Genomic DNA, 18,762 nt, shown 5'->3' on the forward strand with positions numbered 1-18,762 from the left:
TTTACAAATAGTACTTATTATATTTATTCTAAAAAATAAAAGCATTTCGAATCACAAATTATTAACAAATTTCTGAACAATAAGCGTAATGAAAAGAATACTACAAGAAACCAAATAACTCCTCATTATAACAAAAATCACATAGTGTAGAAATAAAAATTTAATTACACAATAAATTATATAGGTATGTTCATGACCGGAAAAAACTAGTCTTTAATTCGTGCTTACGGTAGATATACATATACTTTGCTCCAAATTTTATCTGTGTTACTAATCTCATTGAAGATATTTATTCACTTTATTATCACTTGTTTTAATTTCAAGATAAGATTTTCGTCAGCGTCAGGTGAACGAGTCAAAACGTAATTTATGTGACAAATTTAGTGATAGAACGACTATCATATTATAGTCTTCGATGTTTCAGTGCCGTTGTAGTGCGTCAAGTGTTCCAAAAAGATAAGTTTTTGAGTGTTTTTGAGGATAATGCAAATGTTCAGTTGTCGCATACATGCCGCTGGAAGTGCGAAATCAACTTGGTGCGTCCTCGGACGGTCACAGAAGAAGAAGTAGATCGTGGGGAAATCGACTAAGAGCTTCATCTGTGGTTTCTTTAAATCAAGTCCCGAGACGATCGTTTTGCGTATCCACGTTGGTAAGGCATTGATAAAATAAAAAGTTCCTCGCTAGCCAGTTCAGACCTGATCATATGACAACAATAAAAGGATTTTAATATTCATAACAAGATGACGGCAGTGTTGTTGTTTTATAGAGAAATTCTTATTATTTTATTTTTCAGAACTCCGAACAAAGTTGTGCAAATCGGTATAACTGTGCATCAGAATTGTTATTAATTAGCTTTAACACTTACTTATAATTTTCAGACGTAAGTCTGCATATAAATCGCTTCCGATGAAGTAAAAAACAAATAAAACGACGTTAATAACAGATTTTATTAAGATTGAGCGTTGCAGTTGAGCGGGAAGTCACATTCAGTTGGAATAGAAAACATGTTAATTTTAAGTCAATAAAAACTTTTTATTGTTGTTGAAAACCGCAACATATGAGTAAAAATGACTATTTAAAATTTTAAATGGCAGTATCTTTCTGCGATAATTGTTTTCTTGTAAATATTCGTTATTTATGAGTTTATGACACAGAATTCTCCGATTTTTTTAAAAACGAGGCGCGGCATGGTCGATGCAGTACATTGTCACGAAAATGAAAATTCCCTAACATACGTCACTGCGTTAAAAAAGTTTGACATTTGGATTTGTGTTGCTTGTCAATTCATATTGGAATGAAATAAATTGTTTTCGTGGCTGTGATCATTTTGACGTTAGATGTAACGTAGAAATTTTATTTTATATCTTTAATGGCATTAGATAATGTATTTGGTTACCTTCCTCAAATTGGAATCGATGGATATGTAAGTTGGCAAAAATACTAGCGAGGATCATTTCAGCCAATGTCATTCATTTATGTTTTCCATCTACTGAGCGCAACAAATTAGATACATTATTTTACTAATAATCGATTGTCTTGTCTTGACTCATCGCTTTCTCCATGCTACAACACCTGTTTAATTTCCATCTTTGTTGAACTTAATTTGCCAATGCCAGGATGTTAATTATAAGCAATTATTGTTAAGCACACAAAACTTATAATATAATAAATGTAGATTTTTTGTGTGTTTAGTTTTTACATCACATTGTATTTTCACAGACTGAAGAACCTACTAGCAAGATTCGACTCACGATAATCCGAGGGAAGAATCTTATGAAAAAAGATATTTTTGGGGCGAGGTAGTGGTTATTGTTTAGCAATATTTTATCCTAATATTTTTCTTCCAGTGATCCTTACGTGAAAATTGACCTGAATACTATAAATGGAGATGAGACTATTGATTCTGTGTTAACCAAAACAAAGAAAAAGGTAAATGTACATTTAGAAAAAACTCAAAATATTTTTTTTTTATTCTCAGACTTTGAATCCAGAATGGAACGAAGAGTTTATATTTAGGGTAAGTTCTTCTTGATGCGTTTCAATAACCACATGAACTTGTAACCTCTAGGTGAAGCCTGCGGAACATAAATTGGTGCTACAAGTATTTGATGAAAATAGATTAACTAGGGATGACTTCTTGGGAATGGTAGAACTCACGTTAATCAATTTGCCAAGGGAACAAGAAGGAAGGAACATAGGAAATGTCAAATATCTACTAAGACAAAGAAGGTAAACATTACCCATTTGTTAAATTTTTTATATTATTTGCCTGCTTGCATGTTTTAATATGTGCTTAATGTTTTGCATGCTGGTCTTTCACGTCAATTACTCTACGTAGCGGTTTTAGTGCGCGTTCAAGGGTTCGAGGACATCTTGAACTGTATCACGCCTTCCTTTACGACAGCGATGTACCACCTCTTGCAGATCCTGAAGAAAGTATTGGCGATGACAGAGACTGGGAGTTCATTAGCGAAGGCAGAGAAGAAAGTCCCGCGCCGGTAAAAAATTTGCAACTTTGTGTATATTCTGGTACAAACGGTTTTTGTTTTTGCAGGCCCTTTATGTGAATGCTACTTCTGATTCCACAACGCCTCTACCTCCTGGATGGGAGGAACGGCAAGATGCGAACGGAAGAACATACTACGTCAACCATATCGCGCGAACTACACAGTGGGAAAGACCCACTCTAAGGTGCTTAATTTTATTAAAGCGACATTTTTTCACATATTGATGTTGATTTATTTTTACAGCAATAACGTTGATAACCAGTTGCAAGAGCAAAGGGTCCTTGAGCAAGCCACAGTTTTTGAGCGTCGTTACCATATAAGCGCAGACGACGAAAATAATGGACGCGGTGACTCGAACAATACAAGTCAGGTAAGTTGATTTTTTGTTTTGTGAAATTTAAACATCAGTAGCTGGTGTAGTGGTTTTGCATGTATGAGGTGATGCATTAGTGTTGACGGTTACAGTTTTGATGGTTGGCTAATCATTCATCAGTTCCTTACATCTTAAATTCCTTAATCATAATAAACAGTATAATTTATGATTTTCTTGGAAGAAAATTATTTTTAAATTTGTGCACAATACCTCTCTTGCGTAGTTGAAAAATCTTAGGTGTTATTAAATTAAATGAAACCAAGTTACACAATACGTCCTTTTTTTGTACTCATTAATTTATGGTAATTTGTTAATAATCACCTTTAATCTTTTGCCCGCGGTGGACGAGCATACTGGTTTTAAAAGTTGTGACTGAGGTCAAACACATAATCTGAAAAAAATTAACTGTTTTATTTTGTGAGAAATGTTTTATTTTAATTTTATAAACTTTTACACATGATACGTTTGCTTAAACAAACATATCACATAAAGATGATATAAAACATATCAAAATATGATGCCACTTGATAAATTATTTAACTCCGTTGGTTAAAGAAAGCAAGCTCATTAAAAATCAATTTGAATTCATATTGATGCTCTGTCTGAGAATGTAAACCAATACCATATACATATAACTTAGGATACATCACTGAATTTCTGGGCGGATGTTAAGTAGAGATTTGTTTAATAATTTTTCTGGATGTTGTGATAAATTTTGAATGAAGGATGAATAACTATATTTTTTTGAGGCTTAGTTAATATAACCTAAAAATCAATATTAGGTGTTGCCACTTTCAAATAAATTATATTTTGTAGAATTAATTGAAATAAACTGTAAAATTTGATTATCTAATGTTATTTTTTACGTATACCCAACATGAAAAATACAGGTAATAAGGGAGCATGTCAAATCCAGAATTAAAGTATATTCATTTAACATATTTTAAAATGACGTCAAACGTTGTTTTGGGGGATGAGTAAGCAAATTTTTATCTTAAGGAACAACTACAGTTTGAATGTAATTGATTTGTTGGTTGCAAATTATTTGTGCAATAAAGTTGTCAACGTAAAAACAGACAACAGACAACAGTGAAATAGGGACACCTGAATTTTCGTATTTCACTAGGTGTAAAATAAGTGACCACAAATCAATATTTTTATAGTAGTGTATATTATGTACATAGTTAACTTAAGTAAAAAAAATATTGAAAAGTACGCTTTGATATGCATTTACAGACTTTACAAGTTGACTGTAAGTTGAATTTATTGCAATTTAAATGTTAAAATAAGGCAAAACAGCTTGAACAAATATGTAAATGGTGGTAAAGGGTGGTACAGTGAGTTACTTACTCGTTAATAATTCTTCTTTATCGGTATATTTTTAAGCAGAAAATAATTTATTTATCATTTTAATGTGAGAGTTAGTTACAATATATGAATTTTATCTCGTACTAGTCACTTATGTTCTCACAAAAATTCTGTTTAAAAATGTGTACTAAGCTAAATAAATTTCTTTGTGCGTGTATTATTTTTAAAATTTTGGTATACACAGTTTTAACAACGTTTGTCTAACAATGCATACAAATTGACTTGGCCCTGAAAATGTTTTAATTGTTAAAAAAAATGACCTTCCAGTCGTAAAGTGGTATTGGTGTCATGCTTTATGTTTTTATGTAGCCATGTGTTTCCAGAAAAAAATGGATCGTAAACTATGTAACATTTTATTATTACTAATTGCTACGGAGGTTAATGTAGGGTGGTTCACCTAAAACGTATCGTCTATCCACTTTTCTATATATAAAGACAAACTACTGAAACTCTGAACAAATTATTATTTATTTAATAAAGAATATTAAAGTCTTATTGAATGTACAGAAGTTGAACTGTTTTTTTGCCTAAATGTAATGATCAAGTTATTGTGTGACGTAGTTGTGTCTAAAAATACGTTATTCAAATAATAGGAAATATCACTTTTTTAGGATTCCTGAGAAACACCAAAAAAATATGTAAATAAATCGCAATAAATGATTTTATTCTCCATGCCCAAAAATGTTAGACGTTTAGAAAGTTATTAAAGGCCATTTAAAATAGATTTTGCGTTAAACTTTCTCCCAACTTTTACATAATTAAAGTGAAAAGATTGTATTGTGGAGTGCCTTAATCGCTAGCCTTGGCCCCTATATAGAATACCGGGTGTCTGGAAAATGGCGGATTAAATCTTCAGTACGTTATGTAAAACGTAATTTTATAAAAGTAAATTTAGGAACATTGCACGCACCTAATGCGTGAATACCCCCGGCGTACTTTCTGATTCCACCTTTAATTTTTTTAGGACAATAGCCATAATAACCAGTAGGTATTAGTCGTTGTGCATTATTATTATTATTATTATTATTATTAATAAAACAAGCTGTTATTTTTCATTAATAAATAAACAAAAAAAAATATATTAATAAGATATTTATAAATTATAAATAAAAACAAAACCAACAAAAGAAAAATCCATTGAAGCATAACCAAGTAAACACTAGAGAAGATGTTCAAAATTCCTACCTTGTGTATGTATGGTTGCTTTCAAAAGTTTGGCATACAATTACTGTCAGTGTCAAGATGAAAATCAATGTAGAAAAAAATAGGTGTATACGCGAAACTTTTGAAAGCAACAGTAAGTAAGCTCGTAATGTTTCCAAATTTTGATCAGTTTGTGAAAGTTGATCATCAGTACTTACTAAGATAAAACAGATTTTGGCAAATGACTTATCCTCTAAGAAAACAAAGGGTGGGTGGGCGGGGCTAGTAACTGCTAAGGTAAGACTAATTTTGACAGACTTCAAATATATTTGAAGTCTCTGAATTTTGGCAAATGAGATACCCTCCACGAAAAGAGAGAGTGGATGGGTGGGGCTAGTAGCTGCTAAGATAAGACTTATTTTGGCTAATGAGATACCCTCCAAGTAAAGAGAGGGTGGGTGGGCGGGGCTAGTACCTGCTAAGATAAGATTGATTTTAGCAAATGACGTATCCTATAAGAAATTTAATTAAATTATTATAAGAAAAGACACTAGAGGCTCCAAAGCACTTTTAAATTCTTTCCAAACAGAAATACCTAGAACCTCAAGATTGTTTTAAATTTTTCACAAAAAAAAACGGATTTCCAAAATGAACTCAAAAACAGGTCAGGTCAGAATTTTCCACAAAAAGAACACCAAAATTGTTTTAAATAATTTACAATTGAAAAAAAAAATACAAAAAAAAATCTCCATGGGTTCCCAAAATAATTCACCATGGGTACCCAAGAGTCTCCCGAATTAAAAAAAAAAAGCTCAAAAGATTTTTTCAAGTTCATCCAGCAACAAAACACCCAGGGGACCTAAAATTAACTGCAAACACTTTAAACGTAGGGTTTTGAAAACTTTGACAATTTTTGATACGTCAAACATTTTTAACTTTTTTTATTGTACCTTCGCTTAATATCAGGCAAACATTGTTGTCAAATGGAATTTTATCAAATTATTATTACAAAAACAACAGAACCATATATTTGTACATTCTAACTGAAATGGTAATTAAACATGGTCATGGACGCGAGAATTATTAACTGAAAATTTTATTACTAGTTATTGTGATAATGAATGTGTTGTTTAGTTTTTAAACGTAGCAAAAGAACCAATTTTAAAATCATTGTAACTCTACCAAAATGTGAGAAGGATTTTTACTATTTTCCCTAGAGTCACCAGTTGATTGTTGAGATCGTAGCGGACAGTTAGTCCGCCATTTTCCAGACACTCGGTATAATACGCTATACACATAAATATGGCATTATTATGTTAAAATTTATAACAACTTGCTGCTTTTAGTACTGCACAACCTGTAAAATTAATTTTTATTTCACTTTCTAATCTAAAATGATTTGCGTTAAATAAGTGCCGAGAGAGCAATAAAAACACGATTAATAACACGTCATGGATATTTGAAGGTTTGTCTGTGATCGTTGCGTTTTTAGCTCAAACTCCAACACTGACGGTAATCTGACAAGACAAAAATTCTATCAAAGACAAATATTCAAAGATCGATAGCTGCCTTTGGTCGTGTTTTTTAGTGCCCTCTCGGTATAACTGGAGTCATATATTTGCCGGAACGTACGTACTGCTTATGCCTAAATAGGCGAAAATAACCGCAATCCTTAAGTATTTTTTACGCTTTTAGATAAAAATTATGCTGTACATTGTACATTTTTTAGATTTCCGTGGAAATGTTCCTTTCTTTAAACACAAAATTAAATTTGTTTATAAATGGGATAATAATTTAGTTTTAGAGAAAACTTAAGTTTCAGTTAGTGTCTCTAGCGATAGCTGAAGAGGTTAGAGCCATTTATCGAATATCTAATTTCATGCTCAATTGAGTTTTCATACTCATGGAATATGAAAATGTTTGCCATTGGCGGTATTGTTAAAAAATAATCTCTGAATCACTGAACCAACAACCCAAAAAAAAAATTAAATACTGTAATCTTTAACGTTATCGTGACTCATTCCCTCCGAAAAAATGTACTCAGAGTGTTGAACCCCGTTACCTACATTTCAATAATTTGCCTTTGTCAGTTTAAATAAACGAATTACGTCTTAAAAAGATGTTAATAAACAATTTTACAATTTATCGCAGAGAGAGATTAAATCGACTTGTTTGAAGTTGTGATACAAGAATAACATTTATTGAGGGATTACGGGATACAATTATTTTTGTATCTGTAATATTTTATTAAATTGCTATAAGTTGATTCCACTTATTTATGGCCTAATAATTTAGTTCACTTAATTACGATTTTTATTATTTGTCAGTAAATGAGATTCTTAATTACCTGATGTTGCATTCATTATCTTTGTTTTATAATATACAAATGCATTAGTGACAGTCAATGTATGGTCACTAAGCCTCTATAATAATTATTGAACTACTGATAAACAGATAACATTGTATATTTCAAGCGATATTAACAAAATTGTTTGACGTCATAGGTTTTTGAAGAGGATGTGGTCGGTACAGGAGTTTGAAAGATTTATATATTCATACTGTTTCCAGCAAGCACAAAGAGACCAGTCGACGAAACTGTGAAAACTGTATTTTCGTACTCTATGAGCTGTTACTTTTATGCAGTTTTTAGTTAGTATCTGTTTTAAAGTTTTTTTTTTGCTTTAGTATTTGATAAAAAAATCCCCTAAATTTACTGTTCCTTTGGTAAAGAAAATAATTAATTTCAAGTAAAAAATTTAATTTTGTGTGGTTAAAGCAGTTAAAAGTCAGTATTACGCTTTGGGTTTTTTGAGCGAGTAAAATTAAATGTTTGTTTGACTTTATCGACTGTACTAAATAGAAGATTGAGTATTTGCATAATTGATAATGTAAAAGTCATATTTCTTAGAGATAAAATTACATACATTAAAAAGTGTACGTTTATATTTGTGCAAATTTTGTTGAATTAGGTTGAAATAATGAAGAAAACAACTGATTAAGATCATCTGAGTTCAGGTAGATTTAAAATTTTGAACGAAGATATTATTAAGTTAATTATGTCAATTATGTCTATATTCTTAATTGTTGAAGGGACAAAAACATATTGTAATATTCACAAGGGAAATTAAATCTAGTCAACCGAAAATTTTGCCCAAAATAATTTTCTAAATTTCAGCGATGTCAAATTAAAAATAAGAGGGTTAAATCTTTAAATAATAATCTTTAATCTCTGTAATACCCTTGGATTTCGGTATTTCAAGACTTAAAAAAACGTTTACAAGTATTTTTCGTTTTTGGTAGTGTATTCATAAGCTCGAGTGGTCTCTCTGTTAATAAGTAATAATAAGATGTCGCTCCGAACGTAAAAATTGAAAATATTCAAATAAAATTCGCGCCACAAATTTTCATTGAGCTTAAACTGAAGTTGCAAAAGCAGGTATTGTGACGTGCTTTCATCATCGTCTTGTACATGTCACCCACTAACACGATTAACAATAGCTAGCGTTGCATGAGCATTCTGTTTGCATGCTGGTCAGGCCGTTAGTCCGAATAGTGACGGTGCTGCTGCTGGTTCGGACGTAGGTTCGGAATTAAATAACCTGCCTGAAATAAGGGTTTCAAACGAGGTAGATGAAAGTATCGCTACTGAGCTCAACAATCGACTCAGTATCAGATCAGCCGAGAACAATAACGATTCAGAGTACAACGCTTCGGCGGAAAGCAATGAAAGCAGTAGAAGAAGTTCGTTTGATTATCCACAATTCGAACTAAGAGGAAGATCTATTTTTGGGTCGCGTGTTGAACGCCGACCAGATGATGATACAGAAATTGCCGACACGGATTCGGAGGTTGGTACGCGTGTCTGCATGTATGTGTCGCTTACAGTTGGTGTCTTCATGATGTTTTAATGCACACTGGAATTAATTGTACATAGGTATCATTTTCATCGCTTTTGTAGTGGTTTGTTGCTTGATTTTGTTGTTGTGGTTTTAAGTGTTCATATTTGTAGTTGTATTTTATATTTTGGATACAGGACGCATATATTTATTGTGTTTAAGCCTCATACAAATTTAGTAGTTATGTTGTTATGTACACATAATGGAAGGACGCTGAATAGTTGTAAGTGGTTTTGTCTCGGTAATGAATTTTTTGCAGACAGTTATAATCTGTATGATATCATTTATTAAAAAAAAAAAATACCCTAGAGAACATAGTGACGCTATCAATTTCAACTAAGATTTATTTCATCAAATTTTGCGGTGACACATTGTGATTGGCAATTTTCTAGGTACACAATCGGTTGTACAGTTACTAAGTAATAGTACAATTTTGATTTTTTCCCAAAAACTTGTATTTATAATCATATATCACATTAGATTTTGAGAAGATATCATCAAATTTTTGTTAGGGATGGTCATACAAATTTTGATGCAGCACCTAAAATTATGACGCCACCACTTTCTTTTTACTATTACTATTTTTTAATGCATGCATCAGAAACGCATATAAAACTAGACATAGTAGTGTCACTTTATATATAATCTGCACAATTTTTGCATTGTTCTTTTCATCTAAAAAACTGTTGATGGCTTCATAATGTTGCAACGTGACAAATAAAGTTTAAAGTTGTTATTGAAATGTCCGAGGGATTCACTCCTTTATTACTACTATTAAGGCCCCTTCAGAACGCAACACTTTTTTAAGGATTGTACCCTGTTTTTAAGGTATATTTTAAAAAGGACAATGATTGAAGAATTACATAAAAAGACTAACAATTCATTACAGTTTTTTGGTGTTACTTGCACACCATCAGGATGTATAAAATTTATGGATTCCATATTTAAAGATTGTTGCATAACAGTGCTGAAGAAGGAAAACAAAAAGTTAAAGGAGATAAAATGATTAAAAAAGGTAACAAAATCGTAGAAGAGAGGGGTAAAGAACACAGATGTGGGTGGAAAAAATGCAGAAATTGTCATAAGGAGGTTGAAATACTTAAACATAAATGTTATATGCAATGAAAACCTCAAAAAGGTGGAATATGTGAAACAACAATGAAAGACAGTGATAAAAAATACAATGTAAAAGGTTGTAAAAATATAGTATATATATAGATCAAAATATATTAAAAATGATACAGTTGCAGTTGTTGATAATCTAAAAAAAGATCAATATTCTCAACAATCAATTTCTTAGTTGAATAGTTTTCATAATCCAAATATAAAACACGCGTTAAACGATGGTGAAGTGAAAATATGTGGAGCAAAAGTTGACGGATTTGATGAAAAAGCCTATCAATATCACGGTTATTTTTGGCATGGATGTAAAAAATGTTATAATCAAGATTTTATTAATAATAAAAATAAAACAACCATGGAAGATCTTTATGAACAAACAATAGAAAGAAGTGAGCAAATAAGACAAGTTGCATACAATTTAATAGAAATGTGGGAATATGCGTGGATAAAGTCAAAAGAATATAAAAACGAAATGAAGCAAATTGAAAAAGATATTCGGGAATTAGAAGAATTAAACCCAAGAAACGCCGTTTTTGGTGGAAGAACTAATGCAACAAAATTGAAAGTTAAGGGAAAGAAAATGAAATATATAGATATTTCCAGTTTATATCCAGCAGTACAATGTTATGATGATTATCCTGGTGCAAAATTAATAATTAAAGGATATATAAAAACATTTATAAAAATAAAGTTAGAGACAAGTGAATGGAGAAATGATTTTGAATCAGAAGAAGAATGTAGAAAAGCTGTAAAAGAAAATCTAGCTATTGAATTGGGTAAAATAGAAAATAATCCTGGAGAGAGAGCTGTAGCAAAAATATGCTTAAATTCTTTATGGGGTAAATTTAGTCAGAGACAAAATATGGGAGCAACAGAATATGTTACAGATGTTAAGAGATTTTATGAAATTTTATTAGATGTCATACTTGATAATATACACATAAGTGAAATATGTCAAGAATTGTGATACTGCGAATGCAAAGGAAGCTCAAGCATTTAAAAACATTTTGAGGTTTTTGCTAGCTAATTTTAGTGTTAACAATGGTGGCAAGAAAATAATATTATTACCGCCCAGTTATCGAGTGAAATACAACATCTGAAAAAAAAGTTGGATTTTGAGTTACCTTATTCTATGTAAACTAATTAATGTCTATTTATTGTGTACCGGTTTTTCAGTCGCTGATTAATTTATAATTATCATTAACTGTCATAGATACTATTGTTGCAACAATGCGTAGGTTTCTACTGCAACTAACCAAAATAAAAAAATGATAAAATTATCGACTGAAAAACTAACCCACAGATCAAACTAACCCTTAAATCGATAAAATAATTAGACATTATTACAATTTTTTTAGTTCGAATTGTTAAAAATAGTTAAAATTGTTTTTAATCAAAATCACCTTGTGAAGTACAAAAAATATCAGAGAAATTAACAAGGTTTGCAAGATAATTTTCAAAACATTGTTTTATCAACTGTAGGTATATTATTTTTATCAATATGTATATCTTACTGTAGATTTAAAGGCAAATAATTGTAATATTATTATTATTATTATTAGAGAGTTGTTATCCATGAGAGGGTCAAAATTTAAATATACTGTTACGTTGTACGGGTATTTAAAATCGGCGTGGGTAAAAGTCAACAATTTATTTCTTGATAACTCAAATTTACACGTCTAATTATTACACAGCGGTTTATGTACAAAATATTCCGGCGCAACTTCATTGTACTGTCGTGGACTGAATTGTCTTAATAATCCCTCGTTCCCGACGGTGTGGGGTGGCCTCTATTTCAACCTATTCGTTCCTCTCGAGGGTTCGAGAAATCATCGCGCTGTCCGGCCGATGACTCATACTACATGCTAGAATAAACACATGCATACTAGAAGACCCATAGGCGTCGTACCGAGGCGGCGTATGGGTTTATTTCGTAACAATGCGTTTAAAATTAGACCAAAATCTTTGAAAAATGTTAATTTTAAAATACACCTTAAAAAGAGGGCAAAAAGGCGAAATTTAACTTTTAATAAAAGTACCTTGAAAAACGGGTAGATTTGATAAAAACGTGTTGTTCTGAAGGGGCCTTCTTTGTAAAAAACTTAAAAATAGGTCAAAATGCATTAACATTGAAACATTGTAATATACCTATCGTAATAACAGTAAAATTTTTGAAATATTTGCTTTTTTAAATATACCTTAAAAACAGGGTAAAATCCTTAATAAAGTGTTGTGTTCTGAAGTGGTCTTATTAGTAGTGTTATTTCATTAAGCAGATAATCTTCAAAATCGCGAAATTAACTATTTTATAATTACATATTTAAAAACTGAATCAATAAATAACTTAAAACTTTAAAACATTTGATATAAGCTAAGTTTGTGAATAAGTTGAGTAACACGCAAAAATAGAGTCAATAGCTGAAGTTTGAAGGTAAATTTCGAATGAATACTTTATGGATCATGTAAGCGCTAACTGAATTCGTATTCGTAGATTACGATGGCGTCCTTTCATTACTGTGAAATAGTGATTCGTGAATCTCTTGTACAGTAATTATTTTTTGTTATTTTAATTTCACTTTTCCAGAGCGACGACCAAACAGATAGCCTCTCAAACAGCTCATCGCGTCGTGATTCTACAGTATCAACAACCAGCAATAGCAACACTCCTAACAATTTAGAGTTATTATCTGAAGGTTTACCTCCGGGATGGACAGTGCAAGTGGCTCCCAATGGCCGACTGTTCTTCATTGATCACAATGAAAGAACGACATCATGGGTAGATCCCAGAACTGGCCGTGCCAGTCCCATGCCGAATCAAGCTGCCGTGCCTTTGGTGAATAGAAAGCCTGATGACGACTTAGGTCCGTTGCCTGAAGGGTGGGAGGAAAGAGTCCATTCCGATGGAAGGATATTCTTTATCGACCACAGTAAGACGTCGAAAATTTTGAATGTTTGAGGTTCATGTTTTTTTACGTAACAGATACGAGAACAACACAGTGGGAGGATCCTCGACTCTCAAATCCGCAAATCGCGGGACCAGCGATACCATATTCGAGGGACTATAAACGAAAGTATGAATATATGAAAACGCAACTCAGAAAACCGGTAAGTTTTTACTAAATTAAAAAAAAATAGCTGGACTGAGAAAATCTGACTCTTCAGTGTAAGTCAAAACAACCCTTCAATTGTTCTTAATTTTAAATGGTACTTCAAGGTGTTTGGTTTTTCCCCTTTTAGAAATTTTTAACTTTCCAGGGCTATATTTTTTTAATGCATTTATAACAACGTACAAATCAATGACATACTCATTAAGTTAAAAAATTTATGTCGATGAAACGTATATCCCTTGTGCCTGTAATAAATGTACCCCTGTTTTTATTTTATCATGTAGGGGTTATAAAAAAAGGAGACCAAACGTTCGAAGAATATTCCAGCTGGGAAGCAACATAGAAACATTTTAACATTTTGTCATCATCAGTCTCGTGTATTGTAATACACGAGAGTTTTGACTCGAAAATAACACCTAGATCTAGATACCATCCACAATCTAACAGGTATTATTTTTTTCGTGTCATCACATTTGGATCTGTTTAGCAGAAGATTATTGTATGTGCACCACTTTAGAATGCTATCTCGATTATGTTATAAACGTATGCAGTCATTAATGAAATCAATTGTACAATTAAAATTGTCAGCAAATAATAATAAGGAAAAAGCGGCGCACTCCAGTCGTGTCGAAATAGTGTAGATTTAGAACCATTTAGGACAGCGTAGATATTTGATCAGGACCACTGGTCATGTTGGTTTTATGCACATCATTTTCATAAATAAATCTAATATTTAGAACATTTTTATTTAAACTGGAATGATTTATGTAATCACTGGTGGAATTATTATTCATAAAGTGATTTACAAAATGATCGCCGAAGATATTCAAAAATGATTGATGGAACCGAATCTTGAGGCTTTTGTGATCTTATAACTGAATAGTTTTTGATTTTAGACGATTGTTAATGTACTGCAAGTATAACATAAATTTGGCGTATTTTTGACTTTGGTATTGATTAATTAATTAGATTTTTGAGGTAAAATATAGACAGAAATGGTTAGTTATCTTTCATCTGTTAATTTTATGGCTTGCCAAAATTAACAACGAAGTATTAATTTATTATTTTTCAAATTTTAACATAAACAATGCGTAAATGTGACCTAATTATCTTTATTTTGTTATCATAAAATTTAGGTTGATCATATCTCGCTCAGTAAGATAAGGAGGTGATGATACGGCTGTAGAAAATTCACATTGTCTTGTTTTTTACTCCAGGAAATCGAAGACAACAAAACAAAGAACTTTGTAAAGCTTTCTTTTGTGTTTTACACTATCGATTTAATTTTAGTTTTGGTAAAATGATTTCGAAAAATAATAATACAAACTTATGACTTATTTTCTATGGTGGTAGAAGGTACAACATTGAAATGACATTTTCGAGTTTTGTTACAAAAAAAGGGGTGGGTAACGAATTGGACCTACCTTTCTGTACACTTTGATTTCACCAGTACTTGTCTCTATGTCTCACTGAGACGTACGTTTGTCAGTAAAATTTAATATATAAATAATTGTAAAAAATACTGCACTGTTTTCAGTAGACAAAGTGTTATTGTTCATGACAAACAAAAAATTTACATAATCCAGAGATCATTCTTTATTGAAAATTTACCATAGCTTGTGTTGTAAAGAGAAATAACAAAATTCCCTATAAATGACTCAAATGAAATACAGGGTGAAGCACATTTTTGTGTTAACAATTCTGAACTATTGGCATCCGTGCTGGTACCTCAAACCTCAGTTCACAGTTGTCAATTTTGACATGAGCACGTTTAACAAACGTTGTGATTGGTTGAGACGATGGCAGCTGTCATAAATGTTACTTCAACAATGTGATATGTCGCCATAAAATTTTAAATATGTTGCAAACTTGACAAAAAAATCGCAAACATTAATAGTCACTCTGTATTTATTTTGACAGCGGTGGCCGAAATATACTGACCGACAAAAAAAACCGACCACCCGTAAATGTTTCACAAAATCCCTTTAAAAATTATTAATTTATCTAGTGACTATTATTTTATTTAGATAACCATTCACTGCAGACACAGGATGTACAAATTAGCTAAAAAGAAAAGACAAATAAAAAGTTAAAATTTAATTTTTAAAGTGACTGCGAAATATTTCCGGGTGGGCAGTTTTTTTGCCGGTCAGTGTATATAGAGAAATCCCCGTCATTTTTTACATGATGTTTAATCTACGAAAACGACGTTTCGACGTTGTATTCGCCCTTTTATGGCATATATGTTGCAAAATTACCGTGATTTAAAAGTCTGGTAAGTAAAACTGGTAATTTTGGTGATGTTACTGAAATTTTGGGTTAGAAGGCGCCACTTCAAAATTACCCAAAATTAGTGTTAGTGAATAGATAGCCGGAAAATGTCCAATTAAATATCGGAATAAATATCCAGCTTCTGGTAAATTACGCTCATTTGACGTAAAATTGTTGGTGATTTTCAAGTAATTTAATCACCTTACAACACTGCCAACAATATTGTAATGTTCGACTCATGATTGAAAGAAAAACTCGTCTAGTAGGCCATAAAATTTGTTTTTAAAGTAATGATGTTGGCATTACAGCTATTTGACAGTTATTTAATCCTAACCGTCAAACCGAACAAGAAATGCGTTGGTGTTGCCAACATAATTTTTTTAACATCAAATTCCAAAACAATGAACATTTGGCAATATTCATTTTTACATTACATAATTACAATTTCCTCAAAAAACTATTACAATTTCCTCAAAAAACTATTACAAACTGTGATGGCGGCATACATTAGCAAGTCTGTGGAGTTATCAGTTCTGTTTTAAAAAATGAACTTAGCGGTAACATAATTCCGCACCAAAATGTTGGTTGTAAACTGGTGTAACTTGCCGTATATCATCTTTAAAATTGCATATAAAATTTTCCACATAATCTACAATCCTTCAATTTCTGATAACGGTATTTTCTTTAAAGAACAACGTACCCAACAAATTTGAAATCAAAGTAAAAAGAAGAAGTATTCTGGAGGATTCATTCCGGGTGATAACTTCCGTCCCTAGAGTAGAACTGTTGAAAACTAAGTTATGGATCGAATTTGAAGGCGAAGTTGGACTGGATTATGGAGGTTTGGCCAGAGAATGGTTTTATCTATTATCGAAAGAAATGTTTAACCCTTACTATGGACTATTTGAATATTCAGCCATGTAATCATAGCACCGTAAAAATTTCCCATTTTTTACATAAATGTATTTTAGGGATAATTACACATTACAAATTAATCCATACTCTGGCTTATGTAATGAAGAACATCTAAATTATTTCAAGTTCATTGGTCGGGTCGCTGGGATGGCTGTATATCATGGAAAACTGCTAGATGGTAAATTGACATTTTCATTTTTGACCACACTCACACAATTGCGTTGCAGCATTTTTCATTAGACCGTTTTACAAAATGATGTTAGGCAAATCCATTGATCTTAAAGACATGGAATCTGTTGATTCGGAATATTACAAGTCACTGTTGTGGATTAAAGAAAATGATCCATCAGGACTTGATTTAACATTTTCTGTAGATGAAGAATCTTTGGGGCATACAACTGTCCATGAACTCAAGCCAGGAGGTGCCAACATTCCACTAGACAACTCTAATAAAGACGAATATATAAAGTAACGTTTAATATTTGATAATAGATGATCATGTTTGTGACTTTTCTGTGGATTTCAGGTGTATAATTCAGTGGCGGTTCGTCGGACGGGTGCAACAGCAAATGAACGCGTTTTTGTCTGGTTTTAACGATTTAATTCCGTTGAGTATTGTCAAAATATTTGATGAACACGAGTTAGAACTTTTAATGTGCGGTATACAACATATCGACGTGAAAGATTGGAAGCAGAACACGTTGTACAAAGGGGATTATCATGGAAATCATATAGTCATTCAGTGGTTTTGGAGGGTAAAGTGCACTATTTGTACAGTAAAAAAAATGTTTAAATGCCGTGTTTTAGGTTGTTTTGTCGTTTAACAATGAGATGAGGGCTCGACTTTTACAGTTCGTTACTGGTACGTCAAGAGTGCCAATGAATGGCTTTAAAGAACTTTATGGTAGCAATGGTCCTCAGTTATTTACAATTGAAAAATGGGGAACGCCTGAAAATTTTCCAAGAGCTCATACATGGTAAGTACTTTAAATTATTATAAACTTTTTACCATACATTTGTTTGTAGTTTTAATCGCTTAGATCTACCTCCTTACGAAAGTTACCAGCACCTGAAGGACAAATTAATTAAAGCAATAGAAGGATCACAAGGCTTTGCGGGTGTAGATTAAAAACGCGGAGGAGTCTATATTCTATTACTATTATTCTGTCCATTATTTACTTAAGGTTCTATAAGCCTCTTTAAAAATCTATTTCAATCATTACTAATATTATATAAATATTTTATAGAGTGAATCTTGAAGTCGTTATTTTTATCTGTAATGTACTTTGTAAATATATTATACATGTTTTAAACTATTTACTGTAGACATATTATAGCTTTACTTTTCTTTTTTAACGTAGAGTAGGCAAACTGTTGAACGTGAGTATTTTATATTCCTATAATGTTGATCAAAAATACAACGTTAAAAAAATAAGTCATGCATCGAGCAGAGATTAAGCTATCATTAAGGCTGATTGAGGGAGAGTTTAAGCCAAACTTTGTTATATTATTTGTTTTTGATTATTATTTTCGTCGTGGAGATTTCGTTCATTATTAATACTTACTAATCTGATCTTCTACTTAATGTATTATTTCCGTTTACGTATGTAAACACATGTATTTGTATCTATACCTGATATCTACGTCTTCATTTTTGTGTTGAGTTAATGGTTTTTATAATTTCTGATGTATATATTTTAAATTTTAAATTCAAAACGTGCTGTATTATGCTTTGTATGTTAAATGGGATTAAAAATATATTTTAATAGTTTCACTTGTTCGAAGTGTTGTGTTTGATTGATACTCCTAAGAAAAGAAAACCGTAATGTAATGCAATTCAGAATTGATTTGTTTGATCCCCGCCAAAAATTTGATGATGTCACCTCAAGAAAATTTTGGTGGAGAAGTCCCATGTATTTAAAATGTCCAAAAAAATGAGTGTATACTTGTGGTCACAAAAATAGTGCTTCTACGATATGTTTGCAAATTGCAGAAAGAATGATGTTTTGGTTCTTGTAGCCATTGGCATTGATTAAATACATATTTACATACGTGTT

At 31.6% G+C, this 18,762-nt stretch overlaps 1 protein-coding gene and 1 long non-coding RNA gene across 5 annotated transcripts; one reads left to right on the top strand and one right to left on the bottom strand.

The window, feature by feature from the left end:
• Positions 1-302: 302 nt before the first annotated feature.
• On the top strand, positions 303-18,489 carry Nedd4. Of its 4 annotated transcripts, none has more exons than XM_064063011.1 (17): positions 303-652; positions 1,723-1,805; positions 1,851-1,932; positions 1,982-2,020; positions 2,072-2,232; positions 2,342-2,501; positions 2,558-2,694; positions 2,754-2,880; positions 8,931-9,242; positions 12,997-13,339; positions 13,393-13,517; positions 16,481-16,710; positions 16,762-16,883; positions 16,933-17,173; positions 17,232-17,460; positions 17,513-17,682; positions 17,732-18,489. In XM_064063011.1, exons 1-17 carry the CDS (start codon positions 509-511, stop codon positions 17,832-17,834), a joined length of 2,808 nt encoding a protein of 935 aa, XP_063919081.1. In that variant the 5' UTR covers positions 303-508; the 3' UTR covers positions 17,835-18,489. The 4 variants fall into 4 exon arrangements, with proteins under 4 accessions (XP_063919081.1, XP_063919082.1, XP_063919083.1 ...); XM_064063012.1 differs by having other exon boundaries at positions 304-652; positions 1,723-1,802; XM_064063013.1 differs by lacking the exon at positions 8,931-9,242 and having other exon boundaries at positions 309-652.
• On the bottom strand, positions 331-1,031 carry LOC135134367 (uncharacterized). Its single transcript, XR_010281291.1, has 2 exons — positions 869-1,031; positions 331-698 (listed from the first exon to the last, which is right to left on the bottom strand). It is a non-coding gene; the product is annotated as an uncharacterized LOC135134367 (long non-coding RNA).
• Positions 18,490-18,762: the final 273 nt, after the last annotated feature.

The sequence above is a fragment of the Zophobas morio genome, unplaced genomic scaffold (assembly GCF_036711695.1).
Source record: "Zophobas morio isolate AGI-343-1 ecotype UQ-CSIRO unplaced genomic scaffold, CSIRO_AGI_Zmor_V1 ptg000023l, whole genome shotgun sequence".
Classification (NCBI taxonomy): domain Eukaryota; kingdom Metazoa; phylum Arthropoda; class Insecta; order Coleoptera; family Tenebrionidae; genus Zophobas; species Zophobas morio.